Source organism: Lampetra planeri, chromosome 15 (genome assembly GCF_965212315.1).
Source record: "Lampetra planeri chromosome 15, kcLamPlan1.2.h2, whole genome shotgun sequence".
Classification (NCBI taxonomy): domain Eukaryota; kingdom Metazoa; phylum Chordata; class Hyperoartia; order Petromyzontiformes; family Petromyzontidae; genus Lampetra; species Lampetra planeri.
In genome coordinates this window covers 12,868,373-12,892,895 of record NC_136121.1, presented here as the reverse complement: position 1 = coordinate 12,892,895, position 24,523 = coordinate 12,868,373, and the positions used below count along the sequence as shown (strand labels likewise).

At 47.2% G+C, this 24,523-nt stretch overlaps 2 protein-coding genes across 7 annotated transcripts in view; one reads left to right on the top strand and one right to left on the bottom strand.

The window, feature by feature from the left end:
- LOC144722755 (lysosomal dipeptide transporter MFSD1-like) overlaps window positions 1-2,787 on the top strand; it is a 43,248-nt gene extending 40,461 nt beyond the window's left edge. For both annotated transcript variants that reach the window (XR_013586088.1, XM_078601130.1), the window contains one exon: window positions 1,716-2,787. Coding sequence is in view for 1 of the 2 variants with exons in the window: in XM_078601130.1 (XP_078457256.1) it covers window positions 1,716-1,796 (81 nt within the window). In the remaining variant the exon portion in view is untranslated. The remainder of the gene's footprint in view (window positions 1-1,715) is intronic.
- Window positions 2,788-3,231: 444 nt separating this feature from the next.
- FBXW7 (F-box and WD repeat domain containing 7) overlaps window positions 3,232-24,523 on the bottom strand; it is a 97,480-nt gene continuing 76,188 nt past the window's right edge. For all 5 annotated transcript variants that reach the window (XM_078601125.1, XM_078601129.1, XM_078601127.1 and 2 more), the window contains 7 exons: window positions 17,869-17,992; window positions 15,148-15,284; window positions 14,405-14,518; window positions 12,675-12,856; window positions 10,264-10,489; window positions 8,201-8,411; window positions 3,232-7,230 (listed from right to left, as the gene is read on the bottom strand). In XM_078601125.1, the coding sequence (XP_078457251.1) occupies window positions 6,962-7,230; window positions 8,201-8,411; window positions 10,264-10,489; window positions 12,675-12,856; window positions 14,405-14,518; window positions 15,148-15,284; window positions 17,869-17,992 (1,263 nt within the window). In that variant the 3' untranslated portion in view covers window positions 3,232-6,961. The remainder of the gene's footprint in view (window positions 7,231-8,200; window positions 8,412-10,263; window positions 10,490-12,674; window positions 12,857-14,404; window positions 14,519-15,147; window positions 15,285-17,868; window positions 17,993-24,523) is intronic.

Below are 24,523 nucleotides of genomic sequence, written 5' to 3'. Positions count from 1 at the left end.
GCCAACAGCGGTGACGATTATTTGAACTGGTCCCGGGTTTCCCTGTGGTCGTCTCGGCGTTAAAACGAGTGCCTGGAGTTGTGTGTAAACATCGCCACTGTGGAGACAAAGGCGGCCAGGCGTGGTGTTGGCCACCCACCTCCTCGTGCGCCGTACCGGCCTTCATCGGTGCTCCTCGCTTATGGCACTTGCCCCGGCAGTCTGTGAAGGCTACACGGGGGATCTTTATGGATTCACAGGGTCAGTGCCGGATTATCCTAGTGGCATATGCTACGGGCCCCGCACTTTCAAGGGCCCCACACTAAATGCTTTCAAGCTATCAATTCCGGTTCAGTGATTCTGCACATGCTCTATTACTATAGTACTATACTGCCTTCGACTTTTATGAACGACTGGGCGTTTAAGGTTAGCGATTTGTCGTATTATCTGGCTGTTTAACATTTACGTGTTTATTTATTTAGGGCCCCGTTATAACATCTTACGCTACAGGCCCCGCACTAGCTTAATCCGGCACTGCACAGGGAGCATGCAGGTGTGTGTGTGTGCGCGACCTGTACGTGCACGGGATATGTATCAATATTCACTCATTAGTTGGGGGCGGTCCACGGTTCAGTCCTGGAAAAAACGCTCATGAATGGAACCAAATCGGGTGACCTCCTGATGAAACCTCGAGACTCATTAAGGCTTTGCTGACTACAAGGGCGAAGGGAATAATTCGGTAACCCCATGGGCTCCATAAATGAGAGCCACCTGGCGTCCCTGTAATGTGACCTTGTTTAAATGGGGTGGGGGGCGGCTCATTACAACTACTGAGGGGGCACACACCACAGTCTAAACAAACTTTACACCTAATGTTAAAACACGGTGCAGAATGAGTGACGCTACAATCTGCTTTTGTGCGTTACACTTTATCCTCGAGCTCTCGCTCTCCGCGATGTATAAACGGCTTCAGTGGTGGTTCCTTCACCTGGGGTGCATCTCGCATTCCCTGGGAGACACGGCCAGATTTTCTTTTTTAGAAGGTAAATAATCGAAAACACATTAAGCACGGGCACATAAGTACAACTTACTTTGCTTCATCAACCCCTATGTATTAATTAGCATTATAAAACAAGGCTGGAGTGGAGGTTAAGGACCCCACCGCTTAAATTTAATTTGCGCTCCCAGTGGCGAACGCCTTTTTTGACTGCACTCTTAAGAAGGTCGAGGGAAGGCCGAACGAAATCGTTGTGAGAAGGTCGCCCCCCCTCGTCACACGCAAAGCGCTTGCCACAAATGAGCTGCACAATACCGTGATGATCGCGTCAAGGAGCAAAAAACCCCGAATGGCTCGCAGCAGCAGCAGCAGCAGCGACTTTTGGCTCAGCGTCGGACAAAGACGGCCACGGCGTGGCGTGCTTCTGTGGCCGTCTGGAACGCTCTTCTGATATTTGGAAGCCACTGGAGCTATGCACTTTTAAATTGAATTTTTTTATAACTACTTTTTGCGTTGAGTTTGTTGTCCCTCCCCCGCACCTCCGATTAGCACGGGGTTGGCTACGTCCGGTGCGAAACGACATCAACACGCCTACATTTTGACGAAAATGCAGTCAACTGCTGCAGCAACGTTGAATTTCCGTAACCGTCTCTGAGCCGAGCACCGCCTCCTTGCTCGAAAGCACAGACTCGCCCACGACGAGTTCTTGACGCCCGCATCGCCGTGCCTCCTCTCGCAGGGCCAGATCATCAACAGATCACGCGTGCGCCAAGCGGCGGAAAGAGTCTCGGAGGAAGCCCCTTTGCTGACGGACGGATGAGAAGACGAGCGAGGTGGAAATGCGTGCGGGAAGCATCATTCTATCCACACACACACAAAGCACCCCTCCACCCACCTCGAGAAAATGTAGATAGAGAAACCCCTGCCCCTCATGAATTAGAGAGATGCACGAGATGATCGTATAAATCAAACTCGCTGCATGGCGTGATGCAATATCACTCTCGCAGATATATATATCCGGACGTTGGGGAAATCACGTCTCGGGTTGACGGGCGGGGGGAGGAGGATTGCTTCTGCCTGCAACCGTGGTAGGGCAGCCCCGTGATATAAAATAAAATAAAAACCCCGCTCCGTTGGGTCCGCGTGCCTCCCCGGGCCAACAAACGAGTACTGATGGGACTTGACTTGCATTTTCTCAACTCCATTTTTTATCATTAACAAACTGCCACGGCTTGTAGATACTAACGAGACTGAAAAGCTTGACTGTTGGTACAATACGCACAAGGCAATGGCGCAAGGACGTGGAGACAATCCTTTAACTTGGGAGTGGGACGCGGAGCAGGGGAAGGGATGTGTTCACGCTGTAACTGAGGCCATGCTCTCAGTCCCCCCCCCCCCACAGTAGCAGATGACGTGGAATGCAGCCTATGTGGAGAACGTTCTATACCTATTTCACGGACGTCTGAATTTGTGCAATCCTCGCGGGCATTTTACTACGCCACGCAATGGATTGCAGGATTTTTTTTTGCTCCCTTCCATTTTACGTTCTATGTGAAAGCTTAAGACCGGCCTGTTAAGTCCTTGAGAAACCGGTTTTTTTCCCTCGATACATCTACATTATTACAATCGTGAATGTGCCTGATGCACTGTATACAAAATGTAAACGCTTCTTTAAGTGGCAATTGAAATTAAATGTAACCTCATTGCTACACAAGCCCAAGCAACACGGTCAGTTGTCTTCCCATGTAACAATTCAGTGACATTAATAGGCGTATACCTGGATTGTATTAAAGCTTCTTTCCTTTAAAAAATCTGTCCGCAAAGTTAAAATTGTCTAAATGTGTAACGTCGGCGCTAACATAGAGGTGCTTAACATTGATCAGTCTCATGGGGCAAGTCGTGCACCTTCATCAAGTGAGCCGCAATATCCCATTTGCCTTGGATGTGTGGGCGCAATTTGGGAAAAACTTGAGGCTCTTTGGAGAACAGCTACGATTGCTACGGATGTGTAGCTTTGACAATTGCACGAACGCCAGATAGTGCGACGTGATAATGAACGCTGTTTAGGTTACATGCGCGCTGCAGGTGGTGGCATTCAAACATCAGCCGACGACGTCGTCTCCGTGTTCACCGAATGGGAATGCTGTCGACAGCGACACAAACGACGAGAATCAGGCACACGCGTGTAAACACGCACACACACGCGTGTAAACACGCACACACACGCGTGTAAACACGCACACACACGCAAGGAAGTCCTTCCATTGAGGTACACTTTATTGCACTTTCATATGAAAATAAAAATTTCTAAGTAAAACAAACCAGTAACTCAATCCCTTTTTCATATGTTACATATTTGTAATTAATTTTTATTTGTTTTTCCTTTTTTGTGTTTTTTTATACTTTTTTTTCTGCTTCCACTTAATGTGATTCGTCTTGCCTACGTTACACATTTTGTTCAGATGGCACATACCCAGCGAAGTGACGGCAAACGCCTCCTGACCCCACCCCGACCTCGCGTGCACACTGCCTGGCTTGGACGAGAGGCCAGCCACCCCTCACACTCTCACGACCCTCGGCAGACACCAGCAAGGGACCAGCGTCTCCGTCTGCTGGCTCAACAAAGACTGCCACCAGGACGGACGGGTGTACGACAAGCAACGGCTCGGGTCGAGAATAGAGGGGGGGGGGCCCGGTGGAAAATCCCTCCCGACACACAGACTGGTCGTCTCATCTCTGCCGTTCCCTCAAGTCTCATTTAAGATGCACATTGACCAATGAAATTAAGTTTTTTTTCCTTTTTCTCTTTCTTTACAACGTGACATTCATAAGCAGCAGCAACAAACACGCACGTGAAGGAACATGGTGATACAAAAAAAAAGACTGAATTCAATACTGACGGTTAGTGAAAAAAAAACACAAAAAAACTCCCTGATCTTTTGAACTACATCATTTTTTTTTTTGCCACTAAGTGCGGATCAGAACCGCTCTATGTACATCGCCATGAACAGGCTATACAGAGCAGATGGCATCACTGTACAGCTGCCCCCCCTGCTTAGAGGCCAATTCAAGTTCACAGTTTCTACGTGGAATTATTTACACGCGGACGGGCCACGAATGACAAAAGCCAATCCCCCAAAAACCCTCACAGAATCCCACAATCAAAAATGGAAGGAAAATCCTGCTTCGGCAAAAAACAAAAAACAGTAACCGGACCAACGCACGCACACACAACACTAAACATGGTTTTAAAACAGCACATTCAGAAGGCCTCAGTTCACCTAAAGCTTGTCACGGAGAGCACTTACAGCTGCTCGGTTGAAGCTCTGATCCCGTAATGCGTCTCATCGGAGCTCATTAATCACCAGCCGCAATTAGAGTTCACTCTAAATGTACCCTGGTCCGCCCACTGACCTGCTGGGGAAACGCACAGCCGCACTCGATTGTGTACAGCGGCCATCGGTTTGGGGGAGTGACCTGACAATTTCACGAAGAATGTGGCGCCCGTTCATATTTAAACATCGATGCATTTTGTCACGTTGCCTTAAAATTTATAATCTTTCAGTTTAAATTGGCTCCATTGCTCTGGCGCTATCAGCCCCCGCAGTACACACTTCGGCTTCATTAAAACAATATATATCCCGTGCTGTGCCTTTCCTTACAGCATTCCAGTATGTATTTAATTTCAGTGTGTTTGCAGAAAAATAGTTTTTCTACACTAAGGGCTTGGGGTTATGAATGTGTGTGTGTGTTTGTGCAGGAGTGTGTGTGCAACAACAAAAACAAGACAAAGAGCAGAGAGGTGCGGTGCGGTTTTCAGTGCAGCATCTATTTTTACGTCCCGGGGGGGGGGCCCACTTACATGCGTGTGCCCGTAAAACGACGAGTCATACGTGTGGGCAGGCCCAGCACGGGTACGGGGGGCCGGGGTGCGTAACGGCCGAGCGGGCCACGCGAGTCTCGTCACCCCCAACAGTGACGACGATGGCAGCACGAACGGTGAAGCGAGTGACCAGAGAAGACGGGCCGTTTCTATAAGAGTGCACGAACTGTGTATACGCAACATGTAGCACGCAAGGCTACTGAACCCTGTACTAACTGCCCATGTACAAACGTGAGACGAACATGAGATCGGAACAGCACCCTTTTAACTGAGAAAACGAAACGACAAAAGCTTTAGAACGCTAACACAGGAAAACAAAAACAATTGAAGTGGTTAGCACAGCTTTCACATTAGTCCCAACGTGGGTTGATGTTACAGTCATAATGACGAGGCGCAGCGTAGGCTGTGTGGAGAGTAAACAGGCTGGGACATCGCATGCCGCATTCACAACGCACCTTCGCTTTCAAACCTGGCCTTTTACGACAATTTAAAGTGTATCCCAAACAGAATGGAAATGTTCGTAGGGTCATCAGGTTGTAAATATTTTTTTTTAAAACCTAACGATGACGGAAAAATGTAAGAGAACGCTTCATTTTTGGCGACACCACAGCAGCGGGTTTGGCGTGCAGAGGCCCCGAGCTCAAGTTTGCAATGTTGGCAAAAGCAAACTTATTTCCGTAACTTTTTAGACAATTAATCTGCTGCGTTTCAGCACGGCGTCCGGTAATCATTTCCGCTCGGTGCCTTCTCCCCTGCAAAAAGTGAGCTCTGCGCCTTTCTGTACCCTCTGCAAAAGGGTGTCCCCGCCTCGCCGTGCGACATCAGCAGACGGGCCCCTTTCTTGGGCACGACTCCCAGAGGCTGTGTCACTCTGTGAGCACTGGAAGCTGCCCACCAAGTGATAAGCGCTTTTATTTTCGTTGGTTTCGAGCTGAAATTGTTCAATCGTACTCGATCTCGCCGCCGTGATATGGCAACCGAGGTTTTCTTCTGGAACCAAGGAACATGGGGGGGGGGGGGGGGGCACGCGCACACCTCACGATGTCATCCCATATAGCTGATGGCCACCGCAGAAAACTTTCAAAGACTTCACTTTATCCCTTCTATGCATCCCAGCTCGAACGGTTACCAACAGAGCAGTTTTAGTCATATCACAAAAACAAACGAGTAAATTGATAACGATCAAGAAAAAAAAATACCTGTCACAGGCTGTAGTGTAATCCATTAGAACAAAGTGTTAGGGAGGCTTATTTTGCTGCTTACATTCACATTCCTAATTTTAATGATCCACCACAAAGACTTCTGCCAAAGTGGGTTCCCATGTCCCTCCCTTCGCGCTTCACTGCACCGAGCGAGCTAGGTCCCTGCTCTCATTAGGTTCAGTCGCTTTAAGGCCAGCAAAGAAAAACTCACTTCTTCGGCTACCAAAACTACCACAACCGCTGCCGCAAAGGAAGGTCCTTGGCTGCTGTTATGGAAGAGTGAACGCCACAGACCACTGCTGCGCTGTCTTCCATTTGGTGTCAACCTTGAGCAGTCCGATGCAAGAAGTGCTTTGGGTCTTACCCCACCTCCAGTCACATGCGCTGGGTAGACAGGGTGGCACGGCAAGGGCCTGACAAAGAGCCTTAAAAAGTGTGAGATTTTAAATCGCTTGAAATTTGTTTAATTTTTTTTAAATAGAGTTCTCCAAGTCAGTGTACTTTCAAGTCAGTAATATACCACAGGCAACTTGAGGATGGTTGGTGGGTGGGGTGGAAGGTCAGCTGAAGATTTCAGTCGTCAAATCTTCCTGCTTGTTGTTGGCACTCAGGTGTTCCATTTGTGTCCCGTATTTTATACATTTAGGCTTTTTTTGTGTGTGCGTGATCCCTTCCAAAGTTGGCACGTGAGCAACAAGCCCATTTCAAAGAGACCCACGGGGTCTACTACTTTCGTGCCCTTCAGCCTCACTGCCCACCACCACCCCCCCCCTCCTCCCAGTGCCACCCACAACCACAGGCGCACAGCGAACGCGCGCCATACGCTCGGCGTGGCCGAGCACTCGTCGCGATCGCTACCGCACCTCCGCGGAGCCCACCGGCCGCGGTGGGGAGAGTCATTCACTTGCTGTCCACGTCAAAGTCCAGGACAAGCAGCTTGGTCTCCTCGGTGCCATTGCGGCTGCCCACGGCGCACACCAGCTTGGTGTTGGAGCAGCGCACGCGCCACACCACCCCGCCGCTGCCGCCGCTGTCCAACGAGACGAGGTTGCGAAGGAAGTCGCCCGTGCGCAAGTCCCACAGCTTCACGGTGCCGTCGTCCGAGCTCGTGACCACCAGCTTGCGACTGAACTGAAGGCAGGTCACCGCACTCTGATGCTTGTTCGGCCCTGCGGTATCGCGGCGACGGCGAGTTGAAGACGGAGGAGGTGAAGGGAAGAAAATCCAAACAAACAAATTGCATTAATAGAGACTTCCATATGGATAAATTAACACTCGACACTGAATGATGCTAAAAAAAACATCCCAGAAGAGCACCACGAACATGAATCGAACCTCAACATGATGGGCCAATTGCATTTTTACAGGTACTGTTTAATGACGATAAGGCACATGTATATCACTAAGATTGTTTTTTTGTTAAAGTGGCTTTACCTGGCTTTTTCTCCGCTCCCCTCGAATATGCTATTATAATTTCGTTCAAACTCATATTGCGTACTACTCGGTAATGTGCATTCTCTCGAAACATATTTGGAATGTAATACTATTGCAAATGGAATTGCTTAACCCTGTGTTTAACCTTAACTCTTCTTTAATCTTTTCCCCCCAAATGTTATATTGATTGTGCTATATGGGGGTCATATCATGAGATAAAGAATCCATCCTGACTTTTCTCAGAGCAGTGCATCACCACCACGCCCTGTGAGCGAACAGTCTGTGTCAGGAGATTTCACAGAACTTCTTCCAAAAGATTTCACTACAGGCAGAAGAACTCTCACCTGGCCTGGTACACAGTAAAAATCTAATGCATAACCATCAAACTGATATTTTTTTATTCTCAGAGCTGCAAATTAGCCAAAGGTTCAAAAAACTAAATTTAATGATGGTTTCTTTTGTGCAGATAATGGTAATTGGGTTGAGATAATCAACTCACTTGAGAATGTAATTTAATCACAGGTGTCTAAAACCCAGATTTGAATTCAGGATCTCAGCAGCAGCAGCAGCGCCAGGCCCGTATCCTCCAAGCCACTCGGCTCCACCAGAAACATCCGAGGCATCTTTACCATCTCAAAAATCAGCTTAAAATGTAACTTAACGTGACGCAACAAAGAAATCGTAATATTGTATCCATAATCCCACCTTGCAAAGTCTGTAGGCACTGGCCGGTTTTGATGTCCCAAATCTTGACGGTGGAGTCTGCGTTTCCCGACACGAGGATGTTGTCCCGGAGCTCCATGCCGCTGGTGAGCGACTGGTGGCCCACGAGCGTGTGTAAGCAGGTGCCCGTCTCGGCGTCCCACACGCGTATCGACGTGTCCAGCGACCCGCTCACGATGTGCACACCGTCAAACTGCGCGTGACGCGGGGACGGGTGGGCGGGTGTCGTGGGGGGGGGGGGGGCGGCGACGGAAAACCAAACGGTCATGAATTAAGAATCATCACAACATATTTATTCAAACAATCACGATTAAAAAAGCGATCTAGTGTTGGGCCACCATTGGACAACGGTCAGGGCATAACTCTGCATCTGTCAAGTATCTCTATTTGCACTCCTCTTGTCTAAAATTACCCACAAGCCGGCCAAGACCCTAGGTGGCCATCCATCTTAATGTTCCGGTTACAACCCGGCAAATAAGATACTAATGAGCCTGACGCTTCGCAGGCTTGCACACGGAGCTGGAACGTGCTGGGAACGGCTATGGCACAATTCTATCACACCCGTAGCGGTCCTTTATTTATTTTTTGACAAAGACAATAAAAGCTGAAGGGCAAGCACGATGCTTCAATTCCACACGCATATATATAATGTGCAGACGAGAAATCGTTTGCATTACTCGCGATAACACTCGTTGCAAGCCTCTCCTCGAAAGATGTCTCCCATTCCACGGGCTCTCACTCTCGGCTAATAGACGCTCTCTATATTGGAGTCTATATTTGCCAATTCACCCTAAACTGACACTGCCAGGCTGTGCCATTACGCCACTAAGCCAATAAGGGTACAACGGTGTGTAATCGCGCGATTTCGTCACGTTGAATGACCAAGTAATAAAACAGGTGGATATTGAAATAAAGTGACTTTAATTTAACAAGCAAGGTGGCCCAGGAAAGTCGGGAATTTGTAACAGGATTGTTGTGAATTCTGCGAAAGCGTGCGAGTCTAAATTAACCAACCTGCGGCGCCGCACTGCAAGAGACAGACCGACGAGACCGCGGCGGACACATGCGTGCCGTAGTGGTGCGTACGACCAATCTCTCTCCGGCACGTGTGCAGCAGGAGTGATAGTGGGCCAGCGCTCGTAATTACTAGGTGGCTTGTGTGTTCCCGGGTGATTTGGAGCAATTTTGGGCCGTTGTGCACCAGCTGCACAGTCCAAAAGGTATAGACTTGTCACCGAAACCCCATTAATGTCAAATGGGTTCAGTTCCACCCACTTAGCTAAACAGTTGAGACAATACCGCTGAATCCTAAGTGGTCCACACGTATAAATCAATAGTCCGGCGAGAGCACAGCAATGCAATGACTGACACAATGCGGTGATGACACAGCGTTCAATAACTTGCTGTCGTTATGGCAAATCACAAACACTCCAACAATTACACCTACCTGAATGTAGCCAAATCAGAGACAACTCTGATTGCCATTATTCTAGGTCGAAATGATTCATCAATTAGTTGCTTCCATTGAACTAAAACAGCGAGTCAACTTAAATGTTGTGCAGTTAAAAACACGGATGAAAAGAAACCGGTGCACATTCGAAGCCCTGATCATCATGACCTAACTGGCAGCTCACATTTGGCTCATTAAGAACATTTATTTGAATCCATATGTTGCCAAATTCCAATGACGAACAACAAAACACATCCTTAAAAAGAAAGGTTTAAATTTCACAAAAATAATAGCGCACCTGCCATCTGGAGTGACTAATTGATTTCCCACTCCTCAATTACAACGGAGCTGTAACCTATTACACAATTAGGGTTCAATTCACATGTTAGCAGATAGGTCAATTCCTTTCAGAAAAGAGCTCCATCTTGACAGACCTAATGGGACAGAAATGCACAGCAGTGCTCCGTTCGGTGCAAAAAGGCCCATCTTACAACAACGTGAATCAGCCCCTTAATTACCGGGTTGCAAGCGCACCATTTACCGTAGTAAAAAAAAAAAATCGGTAGGGTAGCGGCAAAACGGGACGCCGGCTCACCTGCAGCGAGTAGACTCTATTCGTGTGACCCTGCAGCGTGTGCAGGCACGTCTCGCTCTCGGGGTCCCACACCTTCACCGTGTAGTCGTACGCGCCGCTGACGACTCGCCGCCCGTCGTACTGCACACAGCGCACGGCCGCCACGTGGCCCGCAAGCACGTGCAGGCACTGGCCCGTCTCGATGTCCCACACGCGTAGGGTGGCATCGCGGGAGCCGCTCACGACCCTGCCAAAATGGGGCAACGGGGGAAATCCGTCCACTTGTGACCGCGACGTCGTGTTTCGGCGGCGCGGGCGGTGACCGGTCGTGGGCAAGGCCTCAAACCTAACTCCCCGTTTGGTCGATGAACTGCGTGGGTGGCGACGCGTCAAATCGAGAGGTCGTCAGGCCGTTTGATGCGTTCTCCAGCTACCAGATGAACGAGATGCCTTGGACGTAGTCTGACAACGGCGTCCAAATATTGGGAGAGGAAGAGCTATTGCCCAGTGTTCTCTACACCACGCATCAACCACCACAGCATGTAAATATTGTATAAATGTAACAGCTTGAGGAATTGCATTGTAAGTATCGTAGAAGCACACAGACCAAAAAACATCTCATCCCCTTTCATCATTAGCAGTGCTTTGCTTGATTCAAAATAACGGTTGGCAAATGCCTCATCCAATGACCCTTCTTGAGAATGTTCGTTGGCATTTTTTGTTTGTTTGTTGCTTTTGTACTCGACCAGGATGAATGACTGGGGCAGTGAGCGAGAGGCCTAGAAACCGACGGTTTACACTGTTCTTTGGATAAATAACATCCTCGATGAATAGGAACAAAAGCGTTGACTCGCGTGGAAAAGCCTCACCCTGTTGTCCAGATTGGAATATTGGGCAGCGCTTTAGTGTTTTGTACAAATGTGTGTACAAATATATATATATACACACACAACAGGCTAGAAATGAACAAATGTTTTAGATGGCTGCATAGCACAAGGCAGTATACTTTTGTAAATTACCTTGTAAGGTTGACTTATAGACACACCATGAAGAACACAAATAAATCTGGACACGTTATCATTACTTTCGTGCAAGTTTTGTACGCAAAGCTGAAACATATGAAGCACATTAACATACGAACATTCCCACACTTTACTATGCCCTTGATTTTGTAGTTTGAGATTTGAAAAGATATGAAGGTGATATGAAGCAAGCAGAACAACATCACGCACACATGGAAACAAAAAATATTTCCCCAAGGACTCGTACAGTACACTACACACACACATATATATCTCTTGCCATCTTTGCTGTCCAAAACTAAAACTGACTTCTAAAATCAGACGAAGCTACATACCGTAAATTTACATTGTTTTGGCATACAGCACTGCAAACCACATTAATCAATTATCTGCGTTCATGTGAGCCGTATAATATAGAGGTAATTACTGCGGTGGGCAACTGTTTGCATGACATTTTAAATTTCCTATTAAGGAAGCGGTAATCAATTTACGTATGACGAATGTCATGCGAGTGCATCCGCAGCCCGGTAATTTTTTCCTCCTCATGAAATTCCTCCCACGCCCCCTTCGCCATCAATGCGAGAATGCAGCATCGCATGCATATTAGGAATGCTTACACGACGCCATAAATGTTGAGGAATTGAAAGGTTGCCATGTAAATCAGAGCTCCGAGCGGAGGGCATTTCTGCAATAGTGCTTACGTAAATAACGTTACAAAAATAAACGCTACAATCCGGAACACGGCGTCAAATTTTGGCAAGCCACTTTGATTCATGTCGTGACCTTACGCATCACATTAATTATTTTGCCTGGGTAAATGGCTCTATTAAAATGACATTTTCCTTGTACGTGCCTCCCACTTCCTTCCCACGCAAAATGTTGACGAGCTGTAGCCACTGGAATAAGCTCTCCAGTGGCTGCTGATAGGTGTGTGGGTTTTGGTGGGGTTCATTTCACAGTCAGAGATTAAATCAGTGACATGTGACATCTGAACCCTGCGCTAGGCTTCACTTATCCTGAAATCGGTATTTGGTAAGGTGTGGAACCATCAACATTTCGCTCGAAATATACGCTTACTAATACAGAAGATGAGGGGGGAGCAGAGGCGCAGGAGTCAGCCTACTAACTCTGAACTTGTTGACCTGTATTCATTTCCTCGCCATGGCTAACATCAGTGGTGAACGATATCTGAATCACCCCTACCCTTAACCAACCCGCACTGACCAGAGTGGTGAAGTATGGTCAAACAAACCCCAACGACCGACATGGCGTGGAGAAGGCCCTCGTGCAGAAAAATGGATTGCAAAGTGGCTGCACATCAATGCCGACAAAGGATTGGCCTCGACAGCGTGCAAGGTTACGTGCGGGGATGTGTGCTCGTGCGTCGTGCGCGTATGTGCGATGACGCACCTGTTTCCATGCAGATGCATGCAGCGCACAGTTGACGTGTGTCCGTACAGCGTGTGCACGCACTGCCCCGTGTCTGCATTCCAGACTTTGAGCGTCCGGTCTGTGGAGCCACTGACGATGATGTTGCCACGCATCTGCGATGACCACACGCCGCCCGTGTGCCCCACCAGCGTTCGCAGGCACTGCCAAGGCACAAGCAAACAAACATCAACAAAGAGGGGAAACAGCAATGTCCACGGAGGATCGACTCTTTTCTTTATCGTTTGCGCTGCGTGGAACAAGACGTGTCTGTTACAGTGTGTGGAGGCATGCGTATTTGTGGCATATGCCAGATAAGAATGAAATCTTTGTTCATCTGATATACTACAAAGGAAGAGACTTGGCTTTAATGATAAAAATGTGCACTCTTGTTTATAAATGCTAGCTTTGTTTTTCCATAAACATTAACGGTTGTTTGTGCCCATGAAAGATAAACAAATCTTAAGGGTGGCCCACGAAGATAATCACAGTATGTGCCAAACCGTAGTATGTTTTAATATTTACCACCATGGAAAAAAGAAACGTAGAAAAGGGTTACATGAGCACCGTTTCTCAAGGGGTTTAACACGATTTTGCGGATGTAATTTTAATTATTCTACCATGCTCCATACTTGCTTTATTATGTCATAAGAGCAACTACTTTTCTGGGAACAAGGGACAGATGGCATTTGTACTCGGGGATTAATGTAAATCTCGCAACAGTGGACATTATAAACACAATCTGCAATCTCACGGCACGCTGGAGAACACTGAAAATTATTTTGAAAAACGCACCCATGCAGAATAAAAATATAATCAAATGAAACAAATAAGAGAGTGGTGGATGTAAAATTGGATGAAATAAAATCAAGCCCTTGATTCTAGAATCCTGATGAGCATCACCATGGCAACAAGGCAAAGTGCAGGGCTGTCTTGAAATAAGAGGCCACTTAATATTGCAGGCGGACCGGATTAACAAAAGGGACAGTAGAGAAAAATAGAATAGCCATCATCGACAAGCTGCATAACAGACGCGGTATGCTGCACTATCATTACAGCGATGATGCTTCGCGGTGTGATGGCTAGCGCACTGGACGTGCACAATGAAGAGGTCGTCGCCGCTTCAACCGCACCACCCACCACAGCATTCAAAACAATGGGCACACGTCTTAAAATTCAACCCCCCCCCCCACTGTCTAGATAGGCACTGGGATAATCAGCAGTACGTACGCCACAGGCGATCGTGGAGGCCGTGTGTGGTGGGGTAAAGTGTGGGCACCCCCCTACCTCTTTCAATATGTCTGACAAGCGTGAGAGAGCATGCCAAATATCCTCTGCAGGGGTTCTCCAGAGGTCCCCTCTAGTAGAGGCCCTTTGGCAAGCAGTGGCATGAACAGGCAATTTCAGTCTTGATTTGAAGCTTTCGTGACTGCAGGAATCCATACTCTTTGGTTCTTTCGGTAAAGTCACGTGGGTAGAAAAAAATAAATCACGACGTTTCGGGCGCAACACAAGCGTCCGTCAGCAGGCAATTTCCGGGCTACGCCTTTAACCTTCATTGCAAAACTATGACTACAAAGAGGACGCCCCATGCCGCAGACCTCACATGTGCCGAGGAATATGAATGCGGAGGGCAGGAAGAGCTGCCGCAGCCTCGGGCGGTCGTCCGTGCGAGTGTCTCGCGCCACAGGGAGCTGCCCACGCTCTCTCACCTTGCCCGTGACGGCCGACCACACTTTCAGTGTGTTATCGTCCGATCCGCTGACGATCCGGTTTCCGCAGAACTGCAGGCAGGTGATCACGTGGTCATCGTGCCCCTTCAATACCTGTGACAAGACGGAGGCGCATGAGCTACCATCGCTCACCACATTTAACCAAGTTTAAGCGAAACATTTCTGGAGATTAATTCTCATCGATGGATTGCGGTATAATCCGCGTCTTTTTCTTTTTACTCTCCAATAAACCAAGAGCTTCAATTACCTGAGTAAACGCAGTGACTGTCTATACAATAGATCGTCTCCAGGAATAAAAGCGATAGATGTGCCACTGGAATAAAGCACATCCCGTTTGCACTTGTGCAGAAACAATAAAAACAATGATCGGCTGTTTAACTCCTGAATTAATGCCACGACTAAATCGGGGAGCATGACAGTACATTTGCAAACATCCAAAGCGTTGCATTAGCACATTACAATGCATTTGCAGCTCTGCGCTGGGTGCGTGCAGCGTTCATCGTTGTATATTCATGCCAAGCCCCGGTTTGATCAAATGAGCCACGAACACCATAAATCTGGCATCTCCGGTTCGACTCCCCGGTGCAGAAAATAAAATGAAGGAACCAAAAAAACACACACGAGTAGCAGGCGGACGAGGCCAAGGGCATAAATCTAGCGCTTATCAGGCAAAGCGTGGAGGCCAGAGGAAATCTGCAGCCTTGCCGTGCACTGGGGCTGACCTTGGGAGCTCTGATCTCTCCGCAGCGCCAGTTCATGTCTATCCTGTGCTGCCGCATGTAGGCGCTCTTCCAGGGGCTGTACGTGAAGTTGGGCGTGGCCGATTTCTTGCGCTTCACGTAGAGGGGTTCGTCGAGACCTGGCAAGTCGTTGGGGGGGGGGGGGGAGGAAATGCAGCAGGTCAAGCGCCACCCTCGCACTACGAGCCGGTACCTCCAGACACAGAATTAAACTATTTTTTATTTTACCAGGTATGGCCCGTTGAGCTAAATAGCTCTTTTTCAGAAGCGACCCGGCCACAAATGCTAGCTCATCGAAGTGGCTTATCACGTGGAAATGTATGACGGCCAAACATTTTAAATGCATGTTTCTAAATGTGGAAGGAAAAACCGGAGGACCCGAAGAAAAATCCACGCAACCACGGGGAGAGAGACATGTAATCTACAAAAATAGAGGTATCAGGGTCGGGATCGAACCCACGACCTCCTGTATACCAGGCGAGGTAGTTAACATCTTGCTACCGAGATGTCACGCGCGGTTTACCTGTAGCGTCTTAAGCATCTATTTATATTTAGTGACTTGCTTACCATTTTCTCTATTTTGCGCCCAATCGTTTTTTATTGTTTGCTGTTGTAATTTGCCGACCTGCCACGGCTGGACATCTGTGACAAAGAGCTTCATAGCCCATCGGATTCATCCAGTCTAAATAAAGATTCTGAGATACATTTACACGTCTGGTCAATGTCGAAAGGGAGACTAAACACCCTCCAGAGGTTCACTCCAACGGAGGCCCTTCTGCCAGCAGCTCCAACGTGCAAGAAATTGCACGGCTGCACCTTTAGCTCTGCAACGTTTACGTGCATCTAGATCCACCTTGATTGTGGAGTCCGAGGTACAATCTTTAATCCAGTGATAACATTGCTCGAGTATAATATGAACCTTACAATTATTACAGCGCAGGCTCGTTAGAGGTTAACATTTATACAACTCAGGAATAGTACGGCACAAAGATTACTTTGACAATAGAGTTTTCCACTGAAAACAGGGTGTATTTAGGGAGATGAGAATATGGACAGGTAAAAACTATGGGTATAATTTGTGCATTTCTTTGGGTATGGTATTATCAATACAAAGAAAAGGCCACTCCGAAAAGCGGTAACAAATTCGGAAAATAAATACCTATTTTTTTCCCCTCATCTTCTGCAAATGGAAAATTCCTGCGCTTGAACAGCGCTGAATTATTCACAGCCTCAGGGCCATGCAAACCGGTGGCACACTGTCGCAAATATCCCTATTCCCTCTTGCATAGCCTCTCCTCATTCGGATAACTGTTTTCTTTTTGCATTATTACAATGCCGAGTGACAGAAAATAGAAGAGACGGAACACACGGATAAAAGCAAATTGATAAAAGAAGCTATCTCCGACTGCAACATAAAGTTCAGACTGTGACCTTGAAAGAAAGCTGTGCTCAAGACTTGAAACCGAGAGTATTGTTGGTAAATGCCATCGAAATGAAGGCGGCAAATAAAAGTGGATAAAAAATTGCAGCCTTGCAATAATAACAATGTGTAAAAATATTCAAGACCTTTCTTTAACCCAATGAATAAGTTAATTGTATTCCGCTGATACATATTCTATGCAAAAGGAAAGACGGGGCGGGGACCGTCCGTAAAAAAAATAACATCATCAAAAGCAAAGATGTCAGTAACAGCTCAGGAAGAGACGTGGCAGCCACGCCAGCGAGGATGATGTCCAATCAGGCTCGCTGACACACACTAAAGTGCTGCTATATTTGCAGCAGTAATTTCCCCCGCACATTCACGTATACCATTGTTATTTTCCCTTCAAAAATAAATAAATATATTCACATTTTACATAATTCTAAAAAGGAATCCAGATGGCCTTACACGTAAAAATTAAATTAAAATATTAAATGGTTAATTCGGCTGGGAAGCATCTCACCCAAGTGTTGTGCGGTACGAATTGGTGTCTTAAAATTTAATTAACGATGACATTTGGCAAAGTTGTGTGACCTGGGATAATACAGCAGCAACGTTTACTGTCTCGGGTGAAAAAGTTAAACTGCCGCAGCAGCAATGGACCCTGACCTGAACTCAAATGACTGAATTTTTCACGTGAATTTACGAAAGTGGGTAGTGCCATTAAGGGGCAGTTGTCTCCTTACATGTGCGAGTTTTTAAGTTCATACTTATCTCCGTACGAGTGTGTGTTCTTGTGTAGTTGTTTAAACGTGCTTTCGTGTGCATGCATGTGTCGGTGGAATTCCGCAACAGCCTTCCAAGCAAGCCTTAAAACACTTCACATGGCCTCAAGGTGCACCTAGCTTGGCACAAACAGCGTGGTGACTTCACCATCACTTTGTGGCAAAAAGGCGTTGTTATTGACCGCTGTGGTGGTTAGCACGCTGTACTTCGAACCCGGGTTCAATACCCGGCCATGGGCATCATCAGTGGCGAGTGATATCAGTCACGCTTCTGGTCCTCCATTTGGTGGACTCAAGCCTGAAATGAGTACCTTGGTACAGTGTGCAAAAACATCAGCACACGGGAGACAAATGTGGCTGGGAGTGCTGCTGCCCAAAGTAGTCCCTTCCCCCACGCAGCCGTGCCGTCCGCAACAAAGTGGTGCTCGATGAAAGCCTTTTCCCCTGACAGTCTCCGTAGGCTACACAGGGGATGTTTTGAGTTTTTATCATCCGTACCTTCCTCCCGGCACTTCTCCCGCCACAGCAGGTTGTCCTCGGCCAGGATGCGCCAGTAACGACAGGTCTGCGCCGCTCGAAGGAGATCCCGTGGCTCCAGGAACGACAGCACGTAGAGCGCGAGCTGCCCACAAAGCGGGAGCGGGTAACAATGCAGAGACACGGTTAAACAGGAAGAAATTGCCATGCACGGTAGCCACATTAATACGGCGGTCTTCATGAGCAGCTTTCACACACAATCACTTTACTCAATGTTACACGAAAGGTAATCACAAAGGCTAGGTGCTAATACATTTTTTTTTCTCTAGTAATTGCCCCTTTGTACACACGTGGCCCTTTGTTCGATATGGATGATGGCCTTCCCATGACATGCAGTTCTTAGGAGTTATCTGACCATACTTCACCACATTGGTTCGTGTCTGCGAGTTTATGACAGGGGAGCATTGAAGTGGGGGGGGGCATACAAGTACAATACAACAACGGATTTTAATGCACTGTCTGCTACTCTCCAGCAAATATCTGTAATTGTAACCTGTTTTGCATCATGCGAACAGATCCGAGGGCTATCCAGGCTAAAACCTGCTGAGTTTCCGAGTCTTGATGCCGTCTGTCTGGGGGGTGATTTGGTCACAGGTACTTTATACGAATAACGGCGAGTGAATTACATGTAAATGTCCGATCGCGCGCAGACCTTTAATATCCCATTTTAAACACCTCTCGACCAACCCTCGTGCGGGAAAAATTCTCACCGCGTACGCGCACATTCGACCCGTGGAATCTGAAACGCAGCACGTGGAAGCAGCGTGGCCGATATCTTAGGCAGCGCCCCCATCAGTAATCATTACCCCGTGCCATTGTCAGAAACGATAATGGAAGAAAAGTGTCACCTTTCACGAGAATTGTAAAGTACCGGAGAATTTATCGTATTGCAAATGAACTGACGGCGGGCGGTGGGCAGGGGGGGGGAAACATACGGCTCTTTAAGTTGCTTGACATACAGCAAATGTGTTCACATTAGTTGTGACAGAAAATTATTACAGTGCGGTTAAGGTCACATAGACAATGACTCTCTTTAAAACGTGTGAACCTCATTGATTAGATGTAAAATGAGTTGCCCTCCGTGTTGGATTCGCACATCTTATGGGAGCCTTGCAGTGCTGCAAAACTGCAGCTAAAATGACTGGCCCCAGAATAAAAAAGCGAAGTGGCAAGTGACCCCTTTACACAAATCAAACACGCGGTCTCATCATTTGGACATGTCACTTCAGGTACCGTAAAACTGCCGTATACCTTCTGAAATGCAAGCAGGGCAAGCAGCGGACGCAATTGCCTACGCCTTGTGAAAGCAGCGCTGTGTCATATCGTGTTAGGCTGGGACAGCGTAGAAACACCGTGAAACGTTGGACGTGGACAAAATGTGTATTACGACCTGTGCTCGCGATGCCTTCGTCGTCAACGTTTGTAGGAGGAAGACGTGTGGATTTTGTTTTGATTTTAAAAATAAAATGCCAACGTTTGTCGTAAAATTTGGCGGCATTGAAAGAGTACGTGGAGTTAAAGCTCGATTCAAGACTAATTCATTCCGCTCGCTTTGCATGTGTGGCACACGCGCCCCTTCCCATGGGTCAGCTGTTTACACAAATCCAGTAACTCTCCATCTCATTACGCATCCATGCAGCGGGCATGGTCTCACACAGGGTTCACACCTTCAAAGGCTCGCAGTGATGAACTGCAAATAGGAAAGAATAGCAATGAGATGCAAACAGAAAAAATAATATTGTAAACTGGGACTGAAAAGACTGCCTTGATAACGTTTCATCTGTGAAAAGAAAACGTCTTGTTTCACGGCACGGTGGCCAAAGGTGAATTTGGTTTTGCGCCGATTGCAAAAAATGCATCGTCCACCCGTGTGCCAATGTGGATTCTACGCGACCCCCATCGCAACCCGTCGGAACCCTGGCAGTGGGACGGGGGTCACAAGTAACCAAGCAGCGGCGGCGGCCATTCACACGGCTGACGAGTTCCCTAAACTAACAGCCAGCACTTCTAATTCTGTCGCACAATTTGCGGGTCGCGGTGCTTGTCACAATATTCCACCTTTGGTGAAATTGTTCCCCTTCATCTGGGCAGCCTCACTCGACACGCTGCCACCGTGAGCTAATGGATTACCATTTGCGCAACACACACCGACCCCCCTCACTACCCATACCGCCCCATCCGCAGCGTGAGATTCAAATTTGCTCGACGCCCTGAATAATGCGCAGCAGAGCCCCGCGCGCGCCCGCCTCTTGGCACCGGAGGACCAGGATGGGCTAGGGCGGCTTCTCGACCTTGCTCGGCTTAGTTCGTCGTCGGCAAGGTGACAATCTGCGTAATTGACGACGGTACACACTTCTGAAGGTGTAGTGAGCTCTCTTGCATCGACCTTGCTTAGACTGCATGGGGGACAATCGCCTCCATTGGCTTGAACTGATTGTAGGGTGTAACTGTCCGAGAAAAATGAGACCTTCCCATTCACCCTGCGTATGCTAAACTCAATATTATCACGTCTGTGGAAATAATAATACTTTTACCATAAAAATACATTTACGTTTGAATAAACTATTTCTAGCCCATTCTCAAAACACTGCTAAGTGAAGCCTAACCCACACCCTTTCGGTCATGGAGGTCACTTGACCATACTTCACCCATGCTGGCAAGCGCCACGGATGTTAGCTGTGGCCAGGAGTCGAACTCGGCTCGCCAGATTGACAGTCACTGCGTTCTTCTCCATTAAATTAACACGAGAAATATGAATTGATGAGACCTTTTCGCCAGTATCAAAAATTATGAAAAATAATAAGACGCTTTACCCTTCCTAGCACTAAAACATGCGTTAATATACTCTGTGGTTCTTTGGGTAAAGTCACGTAGGTATAAAATAAAATATACCTTCAGAAACGAAAGCTTCAAATCAAGATTAGGCTTTGATATGTTCAAACGCCAAATATATACTTATTACAAGGCATCAAGTCTGCATTAACCACACATACTTGTGGGAAAACATGCATACAAACATGCTCCGGTAATATATGCACCGTCTTTTGAAACGGATTGGCCTACACCAGAGACAGCCTTCTTGATGGACTTGTCTCACTGCCAGTGTCAGAGCAGAGAACACCAAACGGCGAACAGTACAAAGGCAATGCAAATATCAACGTATTCATATCTCGGGATGAGCAGTAATATCTATGGGACCTTATTGCCAATATGAAAAATGATGAAAAAATAAGAATATGCTTAACCTTTCTGGCAATAAATCAGACGTTAAAATCGGATATGTGATCTTATTCTCCTTGCTACATCTACGTCCAGGGTAACCGGTGCACCTTTAATAAAAGTTTAATGAACACTAATTTTGGAAAGGTTTCTTCGCAAAAACCACAGTAATCCCTTAAAAGTGATTTCAGAAACCCTTGTTCCATTTATTTTGGACCCCCCCCGTCATCAGATTGACCCCGAGTACAGAGCCACCAGCAAAATAACAGTGGTGAAGCGATGAGGCTGACAAATTAATTTTCGACACCGGTTGCAACAACACGTGTGACCTCCAGCACTGCGCAGATCCAGAAGGGAGCTCACGATTAAGTGAGCGGGGGGTGGAAAGACTGTGAGGGGGGCAGGGGCTGCCCCCCCCATGCTCCCCTGTGTGGTCACAGTTGGGAGGGGGGGGGGAGTGATTTCTGGTCTCACAGATGGGACCAAAGAGGCCATCAAGAGGCCACTGGGGTCAAACGGTAGCTGGTCCCCAATGAGCCCTCATGGCTTGTGGGGGCCGCTTACACTCTGGCCGCAAGTCCAATTAAGCAACTGTTGACACAGATGGCGTGACTTTTACAGGGGGTTACGCTAAAAAAAACAGTCCCACCCCCACCAAGAAACAGCTACAAGACGCAGAGCAGCATGACGTAAGCTTGAACTGAAGGCGTAAATGTAACAGTGTTTTGGAGATTACAAATGCTCTAAGTTTGAATGCTGATGTGTATTTCTGAGTGTATACTTTTTGTACATATCAGCAATTCATTAGTATGAAACCACTACGCCTTTGGGACCTTAGCTAACCTACATTTCATTTTTTATAATAACAATTATAAGGGCGCTTCAATGTTGCTGGCAAAAAATGTGCGAGAGCACAAAAATTATGACACGTCACAAACTGATGTACAATCTGCATGCCTTATTACCGTGTTTATAACCAATACCTTTCTTTGATCGTTCCCAAGGGCCAAGCGATTTATCACTGGAGCTTTTTTCAGCTGCACACCTAGAAAATATCACACCTACTTCGAATCGCAAGGCGAGCGTGGCGACTGTGATCCAAACAAACGTGCTACCGAACGCAGAGCCTTAAGGAATGTGGGAGAAATGTTGTTGGATCTCATTATAAACGCTCATGTTTATAATCACGCATTGTGCGCGTCGCCCTTTTTCACTTGCTCACCTTAATCTGCCGCGTGGAAAATATAAAACTTACCCACGTAGAATACAGAGCTTAGTGAGGATTGATTATTTTTTTGGTACTATTTTTCATTTGTAGTACAAAACATTTTGCATCGTGGTAAAAAAAAAAAATCACAACAACAATAATATCTACGAATGCAATTTCCTCCATTGCCTTTAAGCTCACGCTTGGCAATAACGTTTAGAGATTACGAAATGTAAATGGCTCTCTGTGAAGCGGCTAAATTCCATTAGAGCTCACTCCTTAAGCCAACAGCGGAGCACAGATGCGACGTGCGCATCCGGGGGGCGCGTCGGGTGCGTCACACACAAGAGGCAGGGAATTTAAGTTAATTGCAGCCTACAATCTGCCAGGGTGGCACACAGACCCCCATCTGGCAGTTAAATGCCCTCAAGCAGCAACCCGGATTTGTCAGGTGAGGACGGCCCCATCGCGATTTCACGCACCAAGCAGAACGGCGCGGTGGCGGCTTACACACGTGACTTGTCTCGATCAAAATGACAATTAAACACGTGATAAAAATGTTACAATTAACGGTTCAATTGAACGAATTTTGCTTTCCTGCTCCATCAAGACATTGCTGTTCTCCCATAAATACGTAGCAGTGGAGAGCGTACAATATGTAGCTCGTCTCAAATGTATGGCACGTTGTGTGTGTATATGGTGCTCTCTCATGCAATGCACCTTCACTATGAAGCCCATTACACCAATATCAACATGTCAACGACAACATCTGCGATAATGAGAGGCAGCAAACCAATCTGTGCGCGCTTTTGCAAAACACGAACACATGGAGGAAAAAAATTACGGACAATTCAAACGGATGCATAAATGGGAATTCACACAAAGCAAAATTCTGCAACCCCTTGATAACCCAAGCGTGTCCGTATCCAAGAAACACCTGCCAATGACTGAGGGCTGCAAGTAAAAATAGCTTGGATTAGAACGGCACCTGTGAAATAAGGAATGTTACAGTGCAACCACATGCACAGATGCATCTGGCTAATAATCGGTGTCAGTAAAATGCATCCTTCAGTGTGCTCCGCATCCCACAATTACACGTGGAATGCGTTGCGGGAAAAAATAAAATGCATTTCCAGCCCCGAATTGTTTGGCGGCACCGAATTTCCGTCGGCAAATGGAGAGCGTCCAGTCCGAAGGCAGACAGATTATCCGTCATATTTATACAATGTATGTTAATTTTTAAACAAATAATAAATGAACGCGCTAACAGAGCATTGAATTAATGAGTGAATTTCCAGAGTGATGTCGTGACGAGTGACAGCGCTGCCTCGCGAGGGCTAGCTAGCCTTCGCTCCCGGCCACTCAATTCATGACGGAGCGCTGCCCCTACACGGCGCACTACAGCCAATCAGTTTGAGTTGCCATAGCTGCCGGCCATCATCACCATAGCGACTTTACCCTAATGAATTATTCCCACCGCTGAAAAACAATGGGCCAAAGCATCCTGCCCCTTTGTTTCAGTGCCCAGTTCTTCTGATTAGCTTTCGCTTAGTTTACAACTCCGCAACGGGAAGCTATCCTGGAACCCTAAGCACGCCAGCCCTCGGCAATGTTCGCGCGATCCAGGCGCCGCCTTTATTTATTTGTTTCTCAAACCCTCGTCCACTCTCATTTTTGCCGAGTGCAACCTCCTGGCCGTGTCGACTTGTGGTGGAGGGACCCTCTTAACGTTACATGGCATTAGAGAGGTGGACAGAACGGGCTCCAAGATTGGCAAGTCAGATGTCAGAGGTCATGCTGTAAGCCGGCACAATAAATTACAGCAACAGAACGCAGGAAGAAGAGGGGGGAATAAAAAAAATCGTGGAAAAATTGCAAACGCAATGCAGAATAGCTGCAGAGGAAAGAAAAACCTAAAGTGGATATTTTAGAAGAAATCTCAACTGTAGTGGTTATTGAGTCAGATCGGCACGTATAATACGTTACATTGCAAGATTGGCAAGTCAGATGTCAGAGGTCATGCTGTAAGCCGGCACAATAAATTACAGCAACAGAACGCAGGAAGAAGAGGGGGGGGGGGGAATAAAAAAAATCGTGGAAAAATTGCAAACGCAATGCAGAATAGCAGCAGAGGAAAGAAAAACCTAAAGTGGATATTTTAGAAGAAATCTCAACTGTAGTGGTTATTGA